This window comes from Coffea arabica, chromosome 1c (genome assembly GCF_036785885.1).
Source record: "Coffea arabica cultivar ET-39 chromosome 1c, Coffea Arabica ET-39 HiFi, whole genome shotgun sequence".
NCBI lineage: Eukaryota > Viridiplantae > Streptophyta > Magnoliopsida > Gentianales > Rubiaceae > Coffea > Coffea arabica.
The window spans coordinates 58,364,427-58,384,706 of NC_092310.1; the positions used below are offsets into that span (position 1 = coordinate 58,364,427).

Sequence of the window (20,280 nt, forward strand, 5' to 3'; positions counted from 1 at the left end):
TAACTAACACTCTGTAAAAATTTTTGTGGATAGTTATAAGAAAGTTAAGAAATATTTTAGGAAATATGTTTTAATGTACGATATAGGGCCTGTTTGGAAGCTAGTTTTTTGGACAAGTTTTTTACCTACAAGTTTTTTAACAACTTTTGCTACAGGAACCCAAAAAAACCTTCTCAAAATTTTTTACCTACACACTTCAAAATACCCAAAACACACAAAAAAATTCCCTTTCCTTTTTTTCTTCTTCCACCCCAATCCCAACCCACCACCACCGCGGGTGTCGACCCGTTTCGTCCCCCAAAACACGGAGATGCGCCTGGCTTGTTGATGGCTATGAAGAAGGCGCACGTTGGAGAAAGGGCAGAGGGGAGGGGTCGCACTAGGTCGGGTTGGGGAAAGGGTGGGGGGTAGCGCCTGGGTCGGGAAAGGGCAGGTGGTAGCGGGGAGGGAGGAAAGGGCAGGGGGAAGGGGTCGCTGGCAGAGAGGGGTGGCAGGAGGGAGGGAGTCACACTAGGGAAATGGCAGGGGTGGCAGGGGGGAAAAGGCAGGAGTGGTGGGGGGTGGCAAGGGGAGGGGGTCGCTGGCAGAGATGGGTAGCAGGGAGAGGGAGTTGCGCTGGGGAAGGGCAGGGGGTGGCAAGACAGAGGGAGAAGGGACACAGGAGGTGGCGGGGTAGAGGGGGGTGGCGGGGGAGGGAGTAGGAGGGCAATGGGGAAGAGAAGGGGAAAGGGGGTGGCGGGAGGTGAGTTGGTGCTGGGAGGAATGCCTCAGAGAGGAAAGGAAGAAAGAAGAAGAAGAAAAAGGAAGAAGAAGAGAAGAGAGAAAAGAAAAGAAAAAGGAAAGAAAGAAAAAGAAAAAGAAAGAGAAAGAGAAAAGGAAAAAAAAATTTCACCTTACAAAAACTTCTATAAAATTTTTTACTTTACAAAAACTTTTACAAAAAAAATTTTTACCTTACAAAAATTTCTATAAAATTTTTTCAAAAACTTCTACAGTACATTACAGTAAAATTTTAGACAAACTCCCAAAAAACTCAGGTTCCAAACAGGCCCATAGTTTAAGTTGTACTGAAAACAAAATTAATCTCCTCATATGCGTAGTTTGTAATCTAAATCCTACTTATAGAAAAAAATTTATAAATAAGTTCGAATTTTAAAAATAATAAAAAATTATTTAATGACCAAATATATATTTTGGAATATCCTTTCCTTTTTTGTTAAATATCATGCATTATATTACATAATACTTGTATTACATCTATAAAATTACTCATTGTTGCATTTATAACCGCTCATATTTTCATATTTTATTTTTTTAACCATATATTTGTTCTTTATTGTTGTTGTAAGTTCCGTGAGTAGGATAACATAAGAAGCATTGGAACAAAAGTTTTTTTTTTTTTTTATCTTTATTGCATTTCTTCCGAAATGGGCTAAAATGTTACAAGAAACTCAATTTAATGGATGCATATGAGATTTTAAAAATCTAAAGGGCATTAAGTGATATTATACAAAACATTAGGAATGGTTTCTAAAATTATTCCTTTTTTAATTCACTGGTGATTTGCTTTTTGATTTCTTTCAATTCAGGTTTCTAGGGACATCTTCGACCGTTCATTTGATTTTTAAATTGTAACATTATAGGCTTTTTTTTTTTTTTTAAGGAATTGTGACATTATAGTTAACTACAATAGTTACAATCCACGACTTAACAACGCACTATAATTTAACTTATTAATGATGAGTCGAACCTAACATAAGATTAGACTATGGTTCATTCTAATATTTTTACATTTTTTTTAAGAAGAAAGGGGGTGAAACTTAGGAAAAGACAAGAAGGCTTCTAATTTCTAGTTCACTCCAATATAAACACAAAGAGAATCAAAATTGTTTTTCTAAATCAGTTTAATATTTTAACCACTTATAGATTATGCGTTGGTTGGATTCAAACCCAAGTCTAAGTTACACCAAATTGTTGAAGTAATGCCCGAGTCAAATGTAGAAAATGGAAAAAAATAGGTAAGTATGTATATATTCAAAATATTAAGCTCCGGCTCGCGAGCTCGAGTATATATATATATAAATTTTTTTTATTTTTAAGTATATATATATTTTTTTATTTTTTTTTAATTTTAAGTATATATATTTTTTCTTATTTTAATAGTAAAATTACATATATATCCTTAATATTTTATTATTTATTAAGGAAAAATATTTATTTTATTTATTTTTTAAAAAATAAAATAATTATTTTTTTCGAGTTCGAGTTTGGTAAAATATATATTCAAACCCAAGTCTAAGTTACACCAAATTGTTGAAGTAATGCCCGAGTCAAATGTAGAAAATGGAAAAAAATAGGTAAGTATGTATATATTCAAAATATTAAGCTCCGGCTCGCGAGCTCGAGTATATATATATATAAATTTTTTTTTATTTTTAAGTATATATATATTTTTTATTTTTTTTTAATTTTAAGTATATATATTTTTTCTTATTTTAATAGTAAAATTACATATATATCCTTAATATTTTATTATTTATTAAGGAAAAATATTTATTTTATTTATTTTTTAAAAAATAAAATAATTATTTTTTTCGAGTTCGAGTTTGGTAAAATTTAGTCAAGATTCGGCTCGATTAGTCTAAAACTCGATTCAACTCGGCTCATTTGCAGTCCTAGATAAATCTCATTCAAGCTTAATTGAATTGGTTAAGAAAATTAATCTCAAATAAACTCAAGTGCAACATTGACGTGTTTTGAATGGCAAAATAATAGCCGTGGAACTTGGACTCTTCTTTTTGGACGGGTGTTTCCTGAGTCGGTAATGGGCTTCACAATTGATTGGGCGCATAAGTAAATACATAGTTTAAATGCCCAAGGACATATGTCGGCTTTATTAATGGGCCCGCTTCCCGGATTTTCTTGCGTAATTGGAATTGGGAGGTAAACGTGCGAAATTTTGAAGAGAAGGGACTTGAGCCGAAGAATGGTTAAAGTTAAGGGACCAAAAAGGTCAATTTACGTTTCCTTTTTCCATTTTTCGGGGTTCAATTGTTCTTAAATTTAAGTTGAAAGTTTCGGTGAAGTGGTAGCCGGTCGGTTCTTCTTCCGTGTCAAGTCTCCGTGCTGAATTACTAACCGTACCGTAGGATAAGAAGAAAAAGGTACCGACTGCTCCTGTGTTTTCGCTATCGTTCTCCAGATCTGAAATTCCTCTTTTGTGTATTGTAATTTGGTTCCTATTCTTGTCCTTTCATCAGAGATTCAGGATAATATTCCTTTTTCCCTTCTTTTTTTTTCCGGGGAAGTTTCTTCAAATGTTCCTTTGGGTATTTGTACTTGCTAAAGCCCTAAGCACATATAGTTTCATGACAAAATCGTGCAAATTGGTTGATCAAATTGCAAAATCATCATTTAGTACAGTTGAGTTAATTATTGTCGTAGTTATTCGATTACTCTGTTGTTCATCGTTTGTACATTGTGATGTATCAGGGGCAATTAGTTGCTTCAAACTCGTGAGCTGCTGGGCATTATCTGAATCTCCATGAATTCTCGAAGGTTTTGCTTCCTCATCTCAATCTATCTTAATTTGCGTTGTTTGCATGTATACATGTGATGATATATGTTGATATTTAAGCGGATGTGCAGAACGTAAGGGCATAAGTTAGATCACTGCACTGATAATTCATTACGATTTCCACTGCAAGAAGAAAATTTGAAGTATTCAGGATTACACGAAACTTGGATTTTTGTTTTTTTGGTTAGACTTAGTGGAGAGGGTGGGATTTCAACTCTCAAGTAAATGTAGTGAAACTGCACCACTAATATCTTCTATATTGTTGAGGATTATCATGTTAGCCTAACTATAATATAAGTAAATCCGGTTGGTGTTTTTTCTGATTTAGCATGGTCTATAATTATTGTGATGTTATTAACATGTTTTAGCTCCAGGGATGATATACTTGTGAAGCGACTTTATTATGAAGTCAAGAAGTGTACTGTTTTGTGGTACCAGATGTCATAGGGTTAAAATTTACGCAATTGCTTCAACCAAAATATCAGAAAGGTCGGTTTAAATCAGATACTAAAAGATCTAATCTACTCTTTAGTCCAATGATGAACAATTGAAGGAACTTGCCATACTTGCTGAAATTATACTGCAAAAGAGGCTTTGAGGTTCATAAGATTTTATGTCATTAGAACAAGGGCTGTTGTCCAGTGGTTTACAATTTGGTCTGGTCACTATTTGTCTTTCAGCTTGCTTAGTTTTTAGCTTGAACATTGTATAATTTATTTTATGATCCAAATGTAATGTACTTATTGACTTCTGCCCAGTTTATTTTGTCGGGTTTGATTATTTCTTATTCCTAAATACAGGGAGCGTAATGCTAGAGCTGCACTTTTTGATGGCATTGAAGAAGGTGGCATCAGGGCTTCATCTTCTTACTCCTCTCATGAAATTGATGAGCAGGAGAATGAAAAAGAAATTGATGGGTTACAGGATCGAGTTAATCTGCTGAAAAGAGTAAGTTTAACATTTCTTTTGTTTTGCCTGAACAAAGTACATCTTATGTTTTATTATCTAAGAGGTATGTTTTCATATTGTCTATCACACTTTTAGGAGCATATTTTTTGAATTGAATAATGATGACTGAAAGAGTAGCTGAATTTTTTTTTGCTAATAGTTCTTTGCCGAGTATTAAACAAATAAATAGACAAACTAGGGAAGGGGGATCAAACATCATGCTCATCAATTTCTTAGTTTTCAAATTTGCTTTCATTGCAATGTTCAGTATCTGATGAGAATTATGTGAAAAATCCATATATGTGCTAAAAAGGTTGTCCTTTTGCAGATAACATGGTTGCTTCAGGGCTTAGTTTTCTGGTACTGTTTAGTATGACGCATTAGAACTTGTTGAGTCTATATTCCCAATCAGCATCTTATCTTGTATTAGAACTTGTCAAGTCTGGTGCAACTATGTGAATTTGTCTTTGATGGATTTATAAGTTGGTGTTCACATCTCATCTATATGCTTCCTGTTACCAGTTGTCTGGTGATATACATGAGGAAGTGGACAATCATAACCGCATGCTGGACAGAATGGTGCGTGGACAGCAATGATGTAGCCTCATACCTGAATAATCTAGTCATTGAAATTGATTTGACGCCGCATTGATTTGTTTTACTGTTTCAGGGTAACGATATGGATGCTTCAAGGGGAATCTTAGCAGGAACAGTGGACAAATTTAAAATGGTATTTTGCTGAAAGAATAACCTCTACAAGATTGCCTTAAAATTTCATTTGTGTTGATGCATGCTGTTTAGATTATGATTTGGTTTCCCTGTTTTTATTTGTTTAGGTATTTGAGACCAAATCAAGCAGGAGAATGTTTACACTAGTGGCATCATTTGTGGTCATTTTCGTGGTTGTATACTACCTCACTAAGTAATTGGGGTTGAGAGCCGGTGCATTTTCTAGAACCATGCATAGAACTTCCTGGCATCTTTCCTGATCATATGTACTTGTATACAAGAATAGCAGTGCTTTCTTCACTTTGTTAATGTAATGAACACCAGCACCAGTTGTAAGATGTTGCCATATGCATGCCTATGTAAAAAATGTTTTGGTGCACTGACCTTTGAACGTGTGCAATGACTATTACTATCCTGCGCTACACCTTTGATGGAATATGCACGCATTTTTCATGTTACGGATGCAGTTGACTTGATTTCTGGAATTGCCGTCTCTCAGGCTGTGAATAGCCATATTCATAGAGCTATCTGAATTCGTGGCTCTACTTCAATAGGATATTCTTCTAGCTGGCTTCCATTTTATGCTTGCGTTTATCTTTTTGGCCTAGATCCGGGGAGCTGATGGTTATTATTATTATTATTTTTGGGAGTGGGAGAAATGTCAAGAGCAGGTTTTGCTTGTGTCACGGGGGCTTGTTTGTCTGGAGCACGCATTTTCTGTTTTTAATAAATAATAAATAAAAAAAAGGCAGTGAACGTTTGTATGATGATTTTTACTCGTTGTTTGGCTTGCCTTTTGGACAAGAATCAGAAGAAGCGAATTACAAGTGTGCACCATAATCATGCTGCCTTTGGTCCTTAGCTGAGCTTTTGCAGCTTTTACTACCTCACCTTCCAAGTTTGGATAGTGTTTTTACTCTATATAATATTTCGCTTGCATCATAAACACATTTTTAACTCATTTTTTTATATTTTCAATCACTTTTTTATCTCATATATATCACATCATAAAAAATGTTATAGTAATTATTTCAAATAATATTTTAAATAATAATACATTATCCAAACAAAATACTCCCACGTTCTGTTTTTAATCTCCGCTGGAGTTCCGATCCAATAATACATTATCACATAAAAGTGGCCTGCTTGGTGCCCAAGTAACAAAATAAAATTTTACGAAATTATCCTAGTATATTTTGGTATTAGTGACAGTCTGAGTTTGCCCAAGTAATTGTACGCGTTAGTAACGATAACGGGTTTGCCCGGCGAAGAAAATGCTGGTCAATTTGATGATGGGACGGGTGCCGGGAGGCTGTAATCAGGCGGAGGACAGCAGCCAACATGTTATGGGAGGCGGCAGTTGACGCAAAAAAGGTAATGACATGCACCAGCCGGGAATCGAACCCGGGTCTGTACCGTGGCAGGGTACTATTCTACCACTAGACCACTGGTGCTGGACGCATGCTCGTTTTGTGTTCTATCTTTAATAGACTATTAGCAGTTCAACTCCTAACATTTGCCCAATTCCTGCCATGATATGGTGCTGTAGGTCTGTAAAAGCTAAATATTATTAATTTAGACAAGCATCCTCCGTAGCCACAATATTCGAGGGCATGGATATATGAAGGATTACAGTAATTGCTGGCAACTTAATAAAATTGCTAAAAGTGGAGGCAAACATCGCGTAGCCTTTAGATGAAATATTATTGTTAAAAAGAAACTTGTACTGCCGCAAGGGAGGAAATTTTTCACCACCTCAGATGTTGAATTGAAAGTTGAAACCCAACCCCATTTCTAAAAATATGACGAAAGTACAGTCCTTTAAGCTGTATTCTGAAATCAAAGTATTTGCAAAAGGTAAAACAAAAACAACCTTCTACTGCAAAAAGAAAAAAAAGAAAAAAAAAAACCAAATTAGCTTAGCTACCAGTCGACCGACATGCATCAGCATGAACAAATTAACAACTACTGCTACTCTTCAAGCACGGAAGATATTCTAATATGGTCTCAGTCATAACGGCAGCTCAATTGCTCAATCATTAACAAAAATAAGTACTGACACGTAATACTACAGTCCCCTGCCGGCCCCGGAGTTTGGCCCGGTGGCATGAGATTGCTGAAAAAGGGAATTGATCCCTGGTTCGAGTCTCGCTGCCAGTAAATTGCGGGGCGGGGGATTTAGTCTGCGGGGATCCATTTCTTAAGAAACACCAAAAAAAACAAAAACACTACAGTCCCCTGCCGGTTCCTGCACATCGCTGCCACTTTACCTGTGGCCTAATCAATCTTCTGGACTGGAGCATAAACAATATTTAGCCGTAGCAATTTGCAGGCCAATCAACAAACCAACAGAATATATATATATATATATATATATATATATATATATATATATATATATATATATATATGTATGTATGACCGAATGCTGGACTTTGAAGCTCTTTAATTAGCCCCAAGCATTAATCAGACCGAGTCGGTACTCAGTAATCAGTTAATCATCAGACACCTGGCTCAACCCCCTTAATTGATTAAGTTGCTGGTTATTAAACTGTGGTTGCCCTTTCTTTCTTTTTCTCTTTCTCTTTTTCTTTTTTCGGGGTTTCGCTATTCTTTATCGTAGCCTGCAACTTATATCATGATTAAACTCTTTTAGTAGTTAGTGGCCACGGGATTTGAAGGCTTCAAACCTCTCAAACCTTTTCGAGCAGACAGGCGGCTGAGAAGCTGTGCATATATATATATATATATATATATATGCATGGGAATTAAGTGCATTAGGATTCTGCAAACCTGCACTCTATATAACTACACATGTAGTGGTGATATAGCAAATGACAAATACAAGACATCGTTCGTTTGGGAAATACAAGCACTGAATTTAGAATATATTCATCCCCTTCCTTCCTATTGAGTCCAGAATCATATTGCGGTGTTGATTCCTTCTCCAGTATATCTAGTACTTGCTATTGGTAGTGGCTCATACCAACTTCACCAAGAAAGCTTGATATAAGGCTATGACTAGCGTTCATAAAATCAACACAAACTGGATCCAACCGATTCTGTCTTAGACTCGATTACGAAACAATCTAATATACTGTAGGGAGGTTGGAGGGGGAAATTTAAAAGAGAGGGGAAAAGCTAGGGTGCAAATTGTTCCTCTCTCTCTCTTTTTTTTTTTTGAGGTAATGAAAACTTCAAGAATAATGGCCTATTACGCTACCCAGTGATATTCAGAATTTTAACTGTAAGCTGTGGTTGGACACAAAGTTGCTGTGGGCATAAGGGTGTTTACGAGTAATTAATTAATAAGCTGTGTCCTATATTCTTTATAAAAGGCAGATTGTACACCGATTGGTTAACCAGTATACATGCATGAAAGAGGAAAGGAAAAAATGCTGTAAAGTCTATATTAGCTTGAAGGCTCAAACTTTTTATGATGGTCAACTTCAATTTACGGACATCAGAATCCGAATTTGATGCATGCACGAAAACTTTTTATGATGGTAAACTTCTTCTGGACCAAGTTGATATATTATACTTATTTGTTCTGTATGCTGATAATGTTATATTCGTATCTCCCATATCAACCAAAATATCATCGTAGTTCTGTTGTATCCTTACCCCGGGTGCCAAAATGAAGAAATTATAAACTATTAACTGAAAGATTAGCCAAGCTAGCTACCTCATCTACAGAGTCTCCCGTCTTTCTTTAGACTTATAATTAAGAACAGCATTTCCCTAACGAGAAAACTGCAAGAACAACCGGACAACGAAAATTGCTACTACTGAATACAGCTACATAGCCACATCAAATTATTTGCTGTTCTTATTTACAGTGTTTCATGTTTCTAGTTGGTGAACCTTCTGCTCTTCTTATTTACGTAAAGCTTGCCATACGTACATCGGATTTTGCTGCATTAGAATGCAGGTTTGGTTTTACAAGGAGTGCTACATTTACGGCAATGTTCTTGATTTGCCTAAATGTTTTTTAACCAAATTAGCTTGCACAGGCTTAACCAGAAAATTTATCTTGGACCCCCTTTTCTTTGGCTGCTACAAAAGAAAGACAAATGCTAAACTTACAAGATTTCAATTAAAAGGTTAATCATGTTATGAAGCCGCGGAAAATTTGGTTAAAATTGATGTTATGCCAAATCTAATGAATTTCATTGAACCAAGCGAGAAGTCTATCAACACGAAGAAGCCTATAAAATTTTATTGGTACATACACAGATTTTGCACTCAATAGAATAACATAGAGATATGAAGGAAACACATGATAGGAGAACAGTATTACTGTACCCTAAATCAGATTAGGGTTAATATTGGAGAGGGAAAAGCCACTTTAAAAATCTCTTACCGGAAGGTGATGCATCCATCAGCTGCCGGTCATCTTCGTTCCCCAACTGCGTAGTGTTTCCACCATCTATAGGCCTTCTCAATGGAACTTCAGATTATAACGTACGTAAATTTGGAGTAAGAAAGACCACCCCACTCTTCAATAGGAAAATGGTGCTTTTGCCTTTTTGCATAACAAGGCTTTTTCAGCTTCCAGAAAACTCGCAGCTGCAGCTGTACAACATCTCCAAAGTCCAATAGTCCATACATACATAAACTACATACGATAGATATAGACTAAGTCTCCCTAGCTAGCTAGCTAGGGACCAAGTCGAAGCTCCAAATCTAGTTCATCTTCTTGTCCTCCAATTCTTCTGGCCTTTTCAAAGTCTTCAACATGTGCAGAAGAGCTACATGGCAAGCCGAAGCTCATGCTCCAATGATCTACCCCGAATGGATTGAAACGTTGTGCGCTGTAATGATGGTTCGCGAAAAAGGGCTGCGCAGCCAATCCAGAGGCAGGAAAACATGATCTACTATAATTGAATTGTGTGGTCTCGTGAGGTGCAATATAGTAAGGTTGGTGGCTTGGATTCATTTGCTGGTACGATAATCTTGGAACCGTGTAATCCTCTTCATGCTTACTTGAATTGGTCGAAGTTGCAGGCTTATTCCTAGCCCTATCTTTCCTGTGGATATTCATATGTCCACCTAAAGCCTGAGCCGTATTGAACCCTCTTTTGCAAAATACACACTCATATGATCGGCCCATACCTAAGCTGTTATCTTCCTCCGGCGGCGCCAAGTCAACTTCTTGAATATTATTGGAGCCCATAGACGTGTATATGCAAATGAAGCTGATGATATATAGTACTTAGCAAGGGACAATGTCTAGCTATGTACAAATTGAGGTCGCAGGAGAGAGGGGACAAGGGCCTTATATAGAGGATGAAGGCACCATGGAGGAGGGTTTGAGACAAGTGACTAATTGAGGGCATCAGTGATTTTCATTTTAGCGGCTGCATACGGACTAAGGGGACCCGAGGAGAGGGGGGGGGGGGAGGGGAGGAAGGAAATAACTCGTTCAAGGCTTTAGAAGCTTGCGGGTGGACTCCTTCTGCTACAGGCTACAGGCCGGCGCTGCTGCTGAGTGGATCTATGTACCTTTCTGCAAGTATTTAATGTCGCACTACTAATTAAACATTTTATTCTATATCAATTCAAAAGGTTTGGGTTTCTCTTCCTAGCTACTGGAAAAATTCAACCGCAGGGGCAAATTATTACCTAATTTGTCTATCTTTCTCGTTTTCAGTTACATATTCAAACTGTTATGCAAATATTCGGTATATAGAAGTAGACTTGCAATCGCACGCTTAATTGCTCGAGTTCTTGTCCCTTATCAATCCTTTTCTTTGTTCTCTTTCATTTTTTTTTTCAGGAGAAACTTATTTCTTTGTCTATAATTTTTTGCCCTGGGTTTTGTGTAAAGAAAATATGAAAATATTTCTCATTCGGCACTCGACTAATGGCTCAGCTGACCGCTAATTACGGAGGGTCACGTCATTAATTGTTAGAGGGTTTTCTCCCTCTCATTTTTTTTCCCTTCAAATGTTGAAATAGAGCCAGGCTCCAAGTGAATCGTCCAAGCAGAAAAGGTAGTGAGATTTTTGGCCTTTAACGGTATCATTATGAGTCCCTTAAATTTTATATATTAGGAGAAGTGTCAATTGTTGATGACTCAACCGGGAAGGATTAGCCATGCAAGTCCAGCTATACATTGATGTACCTATTTAGCTTTTACAACTTGGGGTATTCATTCACAGTGATTACTAGTACATCATATTCTACATATCTCAGACGTAAGTATTGTGGATGCGAGGATCTGATATTACTTTTTTTGGTTTTTTTTCTAACCTTTTCTATTTTCCTGTAGTATGTCGATTTTCAGAAGCAGAAAAGAAAAAGGAGCAATAAGCAAATAGGCTACTAACCCCAAAATCCAAGCTGTTAGGCTTGTGCGCTGTACACCCAGCTGAATGCTGATCATCAAAAGACTAGGACCCAAGGTGAGAAGGAGAAAAACTAGGTAATGCTGTCATGCTAATGATAGCGAGTGGTGAAAAACGAAGACCAAAATTAAGAAAGAATTTATAGAGTTAGATGTATATAACTCCTAATTCGCTCACATAATCATGTCCTTTTTTTTTGGCCAGGGTGCGAGGGGTTTGGGGGGGGGGGGTTATAAAGTTATTTCTTTAGAAAGAGTTAGGTAGCTTCCTGCATGATGATAACATTAGAATGAGCAGAAAAATATGGCAATTTTGTTGGTTGCATTTGTCCGGTTCCAAGCTCAGAAGTGCCTCATACATCAGAGCTAATTGCACGTACACCGCCTTTTGTGTCATCACAGTCACCATCCAATATAATACTCTTATCAAACTTATGTGTCAAGAAAAATTTAATCTAGATCTGATGAAGATTGTAATTTTGCTTTCTTGAGTACTGACGGCTTAGAAGAAAGGAAAAATTGGAAAACCACAATTATGACATGTGATGAACGGAGCTATGATCTCAGACGCATCAAAATCAATCCTTGAGTCTAATCATCTGGAATTAAATTATATGAAGGATCTTACACCAAAGAGATGTGCTATCTTTAGTGCTAATTATGCAAATTTGCTTAGCTAACTGTTGCTGGGAAAAAACGTATTTTCACCTTCTCTTGTCCCTAACTTGTGGACTATATCCGCAAAAGGTGAATTTATAATCTTTTCTTCTCCCGTTTTTATTTTTATTTTTATTTTTTACCAATATATTGCAAGTGCTTATTCCTTTATGTTATTTTGGTTCAAGTTCTTGCACTAAAGATTTAGGGTGTCTGGAATAGATGCTGAAGACAGGATCTTCAACACCTTTAACAGGAGATGAACTTTTCGCATGTTTCCTTTTTCCTTCAGTTGGAAGAAGTGAGAAGATCTTCACGATCTCTTTCTCTAGAGCAATTTCTTGCAGGCCAGGATTATGTTTTAGGATTAGGTGGTTTAGTAACGTCTTATTTTAGCAGGTGCCCTCTAGTTTACGACAATATATCGAGGTGGAAAGGGGCAGCCAAGGCATCAGAGGAAATCTCAATAGACTGGAGAGTAACATCTAGCAAGAACAAATAACTTTTCGTGGTCTGGATTTTTTTTTTTCCTTTTTGTGCAATTTGAGGAATGAATCTACGCGTGGATCTTGCAAAGTGTAAAAGATTATGCACAAGCAACATGTAATTGTTTTTTTTTTAATTTTAAAGTATTTCCAGTAGCCGTTCACCTCATTATAATCCAGAGGTTACTTCTTGCTCCCTATCGAAGGAAATCAGGAAGAAAACAAGGATATATGTTGTATGAACTTTTTAGAATCATATTGCTGGCGTATTTGTAATTTGGCATATTATTGCCCATAAAATGCACATTTGGTATGGATGGGACATCTTAAAGGTTGGATCTGAGGATGCACACTACTCTTAATGATGAGTACCAACTATGGTCCATATGAGTCAACCAGAAAATTACAAGACTCTTCCTGCAGGCTGTACCATACACGAATCAATTTCTTTCATCTGCACTTGTAATTCCTTGACTTGAGGGGCAGACAAAAAGGATAGAAGTGGTTCAAAAGAATTAGAAGACAAAAAGAGAATATGGATAGTTGTATTCGTCAACCTGTTGTAATTCCTACTCAATGGATTTGTCGGGAAATGAACTGTTAAATGAGTAATTGTGCCAGAAATGGTCCTCAAAGATCTGTTGATATGACTAAGTACCTATCCATCTTGTCCGGGATTCACAAGGACCAAATGGCATTGGCCCTTTTAGTCCAGAGGCGATATCCTCAGAGACGATAACAACGGGAGAACGTACTCCTTAACTACTACTGATCCCTGCCAAATCATCCCGTGTCTTGTTTTACTTTTCCCAGCCTTTGCTTCAAACATTCTTTGTCAGCCCTTGCTTGCCCTTATCACATACTGTATTGTTTAGTCTTGTTTAACAAAGGAAAGGAATAGATGAAGCAGGCCGGTCGGGTTCTTGTTCTTGGACAAAGGATAAAAATCTTTGCCTCTTGAATTATTTCTGTTGGGTATCAGGCCAATTATTTGAAAAAGAAAAGATCAACAATTTAATAGAAAACAATATCTAACACGAACGATGAACAACACACAAGAATTAACGTGGTTCGGCTTAATCACCAAACCTACATCCACGGAGAGAAAAACTTGTTTTTACTATGAGAGAAAACAACCACAAGATTACAACTTGATTTCCAAGCCCCAACTCTTGTATAACCCTCTCACTTCCTAAGAACTCTCTCACTCCTTTCTTGTGTATCTTTGTAGTATGCCAACCCACCTATTTATAGGGAACATTACTGTAAAAAAAAAACAAATAACAATTGGAAATCAATACTATTTCCTAAACTCATATAGAGTAGAAAATAGTATCTAGCTAAATAGGAATTTACTTGACTACTACTTCAAGTAACTAAATCCAATTAGGAAACTAGTTACTTCCACACAAAACAGGAATTTTACCTAAAAGAAATTAAGCCAATTTCCTAACAAATCTCCACCTTGGCAAAATTTCTTTTAGCAAACACAGCAAACCATCCAAAAAACTCCATTTGCCTTTTCCCACCAAGTACCTTGGTGTCTAACTATACACCCGAATCAATACGATTTTGTTTTCAATTGATTCAATCGGCAAATGAACGTGTGTAGTTAACCGAGTCCAACATCTAGTTGACTCGCGAGAGGGGCCTCAATTCACCCTCTCCCATAGCAGGATTTTTCCTCTCACCACTATTTGTAATTTGAGAGCATTCTTGGATCCCCTGCCGCTCCCAATTCATTGAGGTATTCAAATGGTACAGATTACCATACTTCTTCCCCATCAACAAGACCGTCTTGCCAAGTGTGATTTTCAAGACTCCACCTGCAGCGGAAAAATGGTAACCCTCGGAGTCTAACTGGCTCAAAGAAATTAGATTCTTTCGTAATTTTGGGACATAAGCCACACCACCCAAAGAACGAATCTCTCCATTCAACATTTTGATTTTCACCACTCCAACACCTTTGACTTGACAAGTAGATCCATCACCCAAGGACATAAAACCTGCATTCTTTCTTTGGAGAGTATCAAAATAGTCTAACCTGGAGCAAACATGTGAAACACATCCAAAATCTAAAATCCAACCATCACGAGAAGAAGTATTATTACCTTTAGAGATTGTGAGAATATCTCCACCCGATGCATATCCAGCAACATTATCATAGTCATTCTCATAATTTTTCTTTCGATGAGGGCAATATTTTTTGATATGGCCAAACTCATGACAACCAAAGCACTGGATTCCACCCTTTCCCTTGGCCTTTGAACCACCTGCCTTAGATTCACCGCCAAATTGTTTTCCTCTTTTATTCTCACCTCGAGCAATTAACGCAGCTTCTTGTATCACATCCTGGTTTGCCTTCCTTTGTTTTTCATGATCCAACAAAGAAGACTGCACATTCTCGAACTCTAAAGTGTCCTTCGCATACAACAGCGTTGTCACGACACTTTCGTAAGAATCAGAGACTGAGGTAAGAAGTAAAAGGGCCTTATCTTCTTCCTCAATATCTACGCCAACCTTTTGGAGTTGATCCAAAATTTCGTTGAACGTATTCATGTGATCCATGAGGCTGCCACCCTCCACCATCTTTAGTGTATTAAGTTGCCGCTTTAGATGCAACTTATTGGATAAGTTTTTAGCCAGATAAAGATTTTTCAATTTTTTCCAGAGGTCTGCTGCAGAATCTTCCTCATCTATCACATTATTTATGATGTTGTCCGCCACATAGAGCCGAATCGTGCTCGCACATCTTGCGTCCAACTCTTCAAACTCATCATCATTCATGCTCTCTGGCTTCTTGTTCTTTCCATTCAACGCTTTTGCCAAACCTTGTTGAACTAGAACATCCTTCACTCTTCTTTGCCAAAGAGTGAAACTTGTAGTTTCATTAAACGGTTGAATTGGAAACTGTATAGTTCCAAACCCCATGGTATACCACCACCCGCTCAATTTCAAATAATTAACCAAAATCCCAACGGATCTCTGATACCACTTGTTGGGGTATCAGGCCAATTATTTGAAAAAGAAAGATCAACAATTTAATAGAAAACAATATCTAACACGAACGATGAACAACACACAAGAATTAACGTGGTTCGGCTTAATCACCAAGCCTACATCCACGGAGAGAAAAACTTGTTCTTACTATGAGAGAAAACAATCACAAGATTACAACTTGATTCCCAAGCCCCAACTCTTGTATAACCCTCTCACTTACTAAGAACTCTCTCACTCCTTTCTTGTGTATCTTTGTAGTATGCCAACCCACCTATTTATAGGGAACATTACTGCCAAAAAAAAATCAAATAATAATTGGAAATCAATACTATTTCCTAAACTCATATAGAGTAGAAAATAGTATCTAGCTAAATAGGAATTTACTTGACTACTACTTCAAGTAACTAAATCCAATTAGGAAACTAGTTACTTCCACACAAAACAGGAATTTTACCTAAAAGAAATTAAGCCAATTTCCTAACAATTTCTTGTGTTAATTATCTAGTCAAAATGTTTCAATTAACAGTTAGTATTTACACACATCTAAATATTTTTAGTCCGAGATTCATATTTTTTTTTCAAAGTAGTTTGACGAAGCATTGATAAAAAGGGATCCTACGTGATTGACCTAACAAGGAGGGGGCAGGTCAATTAAGACAGACAGGATAGAAATAAAAAACCATTCAAAATTTATGACCTTAACTAACATGAAAACATGGTACGTTCGTTTTGCAGTGTAGGGAACGAACTGAAGGCCTAAGCCGAGGAACCAAGAAGTATGGGCTACGAGCAAATTTTCATTTCTTTTTTCCATTAAAATTTGATCACACAACAACAACAACAACCACTTCCAAGAAGTATGCGCTTCTCCTCATCAAGATTTTCTTTCTCCCCGTAGCATTTGTTTGATGCTGATTTTCCACCTCTTGAAGTCAATTCAGACAAACTCCTTTAGTGTTTTTTTTCCTTTTTTTGAGCTGGGGTGGGAATGGGACCTAGTCATTTGTGCAATACCTTTTTGTTCATCCGGCAAAACTACGGAGGTTTTAAAATTCGTTGCTCAGACTAGTGGGCGTGTAAGTGTGGTTTTTACAAAGCTATGCGGATCAAAACGAATAGAATCTTCCTTCTTCATTGGATTTTTTTTTTCTATAAAATTTTTATTTATTTTTGTTTGAATTATTGAAAATTTTAAAAGTCATTCGATTATGTCATTACTTTTCTTTTAATATTTAGATCAAAATACTAAAAAAAAATGATATTCTTTTGAAAAAATTTTGATATTCAATTTACACAAAACGTTTGAACAGTGAAAGATGAATCAAAATTATAACAAAATTCGAAGATTAATCAGACGGTAAAATTTAATCAGTTTGAAATGAAACTTTATGTGTAACTAATATAAGTGATGAAATACGTCATGAGCAATGTTGATTTTGGAGGACCCAAAAACAGAAGGCGAAAAAAGAATAGTATAAATGTACTACCAGCTACTCGATCGGTATATTCTTCTTTATGCTAATCAAATTAACTTTTAATCTTAACAATTTGAAACAATTATAAGAAAAGGCCAGAGAACTGTTAGAAAAAGGATTTCAGGTGTGTGGATCCAGCTCCAATAAAAAGAAGGGCGAACTGTTAGAACATAATTTTGCACATATACACAGAAAGTCACAGAAATATATGTATATATATATATATATATACATACATTGACGTGCGTATATAAATCACTGGTACCCTTCTGACATTGCGAATTGCAGGCAGTAAAGTAGGAGTAGTTGAGCGCATGCACACAAATTTTAGAGGTGAAGAGAGGGAGAGAGAGAATAGTCAATGGAGTTAAAAGTTGAGGATAGGATATATTTGTGCGCACACCAAAATTCTACCTGCAGGGCCACGCTACAGCCATTCACTTTGATTTTTCAAGGGAATGAGTGACATAGAAGTAGAACGTACGTGGAGATTTATGTCTTCCTCTCCTGATCATCCTCCAGTTCTCTTCCTGCGGTCCTAGCTTTCCTGCTCTACTTCTCTACACAAACCATTTTACTTGTTTTTCGAGTGATCTCATCGAGTTTTCATACAAATCATTCTTGTTCTTCTTGCAACAAGAGAATTTAGTGTTTGGACCATGGAAGCAAGGACAACTCCTCACTTGCTGTTTGTTTTTAGGTTTTATGTTGTGTAATCAATCATATGTTAAAGAATAATAATAACATTGCTGGCTTCTGATGATCATCCTTAATGCTTTCAAGTTTCATGAATCATTACCTTTTTATGCCAAAAGAGAAAAGATACTAGTCCCGATGATCGATGAGCCTTTTCTGGCCATCCGGCAGATGCCCGGCCGGAAGGTTTACGTTTATTTCACTGCAAATCTTATTAGAATTGAATCATTCATTAGAGATGGAGTTTCTGACAGCGTCAGAAACGGGGGAGTACACTTGATCAAGTTATGCAAAAGAATCGTTTAAATGTTAATTGAGATAATTATGACACATTCATTACGTACCCGTTTCCAAATGTTAACAGGGAAGTGCCCCTAAAAGTTTGAGGGATCTTCAAAGACATTTAATTCAAGGACTGGAGGACAACTGGGCATTTGAAATCCATTGCACTCGGAATATATATGGAGATGTAACGAACTACTCCCTCCCTCCGTCCCATTTTGATAGTCTTGTTTTTCTTTTTCGTCTGTCCCAAATTGTAGTCCACTTTTCCATTAAAAAATGTAGTAATCTTTCAAATTGTCTAAAATACCCTTATTAAATATCTTGTTATTAATACATTGTTATTAAATACTAACCCACTACATTAAATACATTGAACTTTTCCAATACCAACTCATTAGTTGTAACTGATATTAATTGGCACTCTTCGTGATTAGCATAAGGATATTTTAGGAAATTATTAATCTAAATTTATGTTTCCAACCAAACTAATTACACTTTCTTAATCTGTGTGAAAAAAAAAACCAAGACTAACAAAACGGGACTGAGGGAGTATCCTTTATTAATGTCGGGTATTAATTAGACATTTTGTGCGGCCACCCGGTATGCAGGCACTGAAATGCTTTTTTTCTTTGCCAATTACAAATTACAAATTAAAGCTTATAAAGAAGGATCTATTCTTTACTTCCTTTTTATTTTCTTTTTTCAGCTGACACGACACTTTGCTTTCCCGTGGAGACTTGAAAACATATTAACTAACTAACTGGAATAATAGCTTATACGACATTAAGAACTAGTCACTTCACCCAGAAAATTGTTTTCTGTAGCTTGGGTTCTGACTTGCATCCTCCTTGTTGATTTAGTTTAGGCGTTTCTTTTCATGTTGACACGCCATAGATTGCAGGAGCAGCAACATTTACAGCAATCTAGTGGTGCAATCAAAGGAGGAGAAGTTCAAGCTAACTTCCGATGCAGACATTGTTCATCACGACAGCCGGATAAAACTGAAAACGAGCACACAAGAAGATGCGTTCACTTTTCAGGACTTGAACCCTTTAAATGTACCTAATGACGCCCACACATACTGCCCCTACCTGTCTGCAGACAGAAGCACAAATCTAGAAGTATTAATAGGGAGGGATTTTGAAATCACTAAGGCATTGGAACTTTTTTTTTTTTTTTTTTGCCCTTTCATTTGATCTATGTTTACCCTCATTAAGTATAAAGTTGACAATGAAAGTAAGGTATTTTCATTCAATTAAAGAAGCTAAACATGAGATTTAGAAAGAGCACACACATCTAAATGCAATGATCAATGAACAATGTCTGCGGCTCTCACCTAATACGACTAAATTAAGAGAGCCCGACTCGAAGCTCCAAATCCAGATCATCCTTTGCATCCCGGAAAAAACCCATGTTTAAGTCCAATCTAACAACCTCTTTCTTTTTCCAAACCCTAGTTTCAGTTCTTTTAGCCAAAATTGGCAATTCTTTAACTTCTAGAAGAGCTCTTTTGTTGAGATTCTTTGGTACATGTCTTCTTGCCCAAGTCAAACGATGATCATCACATTCAGATTGACAGACAGCGGCAGCTTGTTCTTCACTAGCAGCATCAGCATCAGCATCAGCATCAGCAGCAGTAGCAGTGGCAGACTAGCAGTAGAGGCGGAGGATATTGGTGAAGAGAAGCCTGCGAAAGACGAAAGCGTGTCCGCAGAAAGAGCTGATGAAGGTGAGCTGAAATTAGGGTTAGTGTGAGGGGTTGAGTTGAGGCCATCCGATGAAGGTGACAATCTCATTCTAGCCCTCTCTCTCCTGTGAATGTTCATATGACCACCAAGAGCTTGCGCAGACCTGAACTCTTTATTGCAAAAACTACATCTGTAGCTTCTTTGTTGCCATGAGAATCCATATGCACCATGTTTCTCGTAGCTGAACTTGGCATGGTCCCAGCAGCATGTCCCTTTCTTCAACTTTTCACCACTCAAGTCCACTTTCTCCATGCCGGCCTACCTTTGCTTCGAGAAGATTAAAAGTATTGGTAGCCGAACTCAGAGTTTGGAGGGGAGGAGAGAGAGAGAG

The 20,280-nt window shown here is 36.9% G+C and overlaps 2 protein-coding genes and 1 non-coding gene across 5 annotated transcripts; 1 reads left to right on the plus strand and 2 right to left on the minus strand.

Annotated features, from left to right (window-relative positions):
• The first annotated feature begins 3,026 nt into the window (after positions 1-3,026).
• On the plus strand, positions 3,027-5,633 carry LOC113732910 (bet1-like SNARE 1-1). Of its 3 annotated transcripts, none has more exons than XM_027258954.2 (6): positions 3,027-3,164; positions 3,493-3,558; positions 4,378-4,525; positions 5,048-5,104; positions 5,196-5,255; positions 5,362-5,633. In XM_027258954.2, exons 2-6 carry the CDS (start codon positions 3,545-3,547, stop codon positions 5,449-5,451), a joined length of 369 nt encoding a protein of 122 aa, XP_027114755.1. In that variant the 5' UTR covers positions 3,027-3,164; positions 3,493-3,544; the 3' UTR covers positions 5,452-5,633. The 3 variants fall into 3 exon arrangements, with proteins under 3 accessions (XP_027114755.1, XP_071938787.1, XP_027114771.1); XM_027258970.2 differs by lacking the exon at positions 3,027-3,164 and adding an exon at positions 3,191-3,329; XM_072082686.1 differs by lacking the exon at positions 5,048-5,104.
• Positions 5,634-6,637: 1,004 nt separating this feature from the next.
• TRNAG-GCC (transfer RNA glycine (anticodon GCC)) lies at positions 6,638-6,708 on the minus strand. Its single transcript has one exon. It is a non-coding gene; the product is annotated as a tRNA-Gly (tRNA).
• Positions 6,709-9,914: 3,206 nt separating this feature from the next.
• On the minus strand, positions 9,915-10,430 carry LOC113743375 (uncharacterized). Its single transcript, XM_027271362.1, has one exon. The coding sequence runs from the start codon at positions 10,428-10,430 to the stop codon at positions 9,915-9,917; it is 516 nt and encodes a 171-aa protein (XP_027127163.1).
• Positions 10,431-20,280: the final 9,850 nt, after the last annotated feature.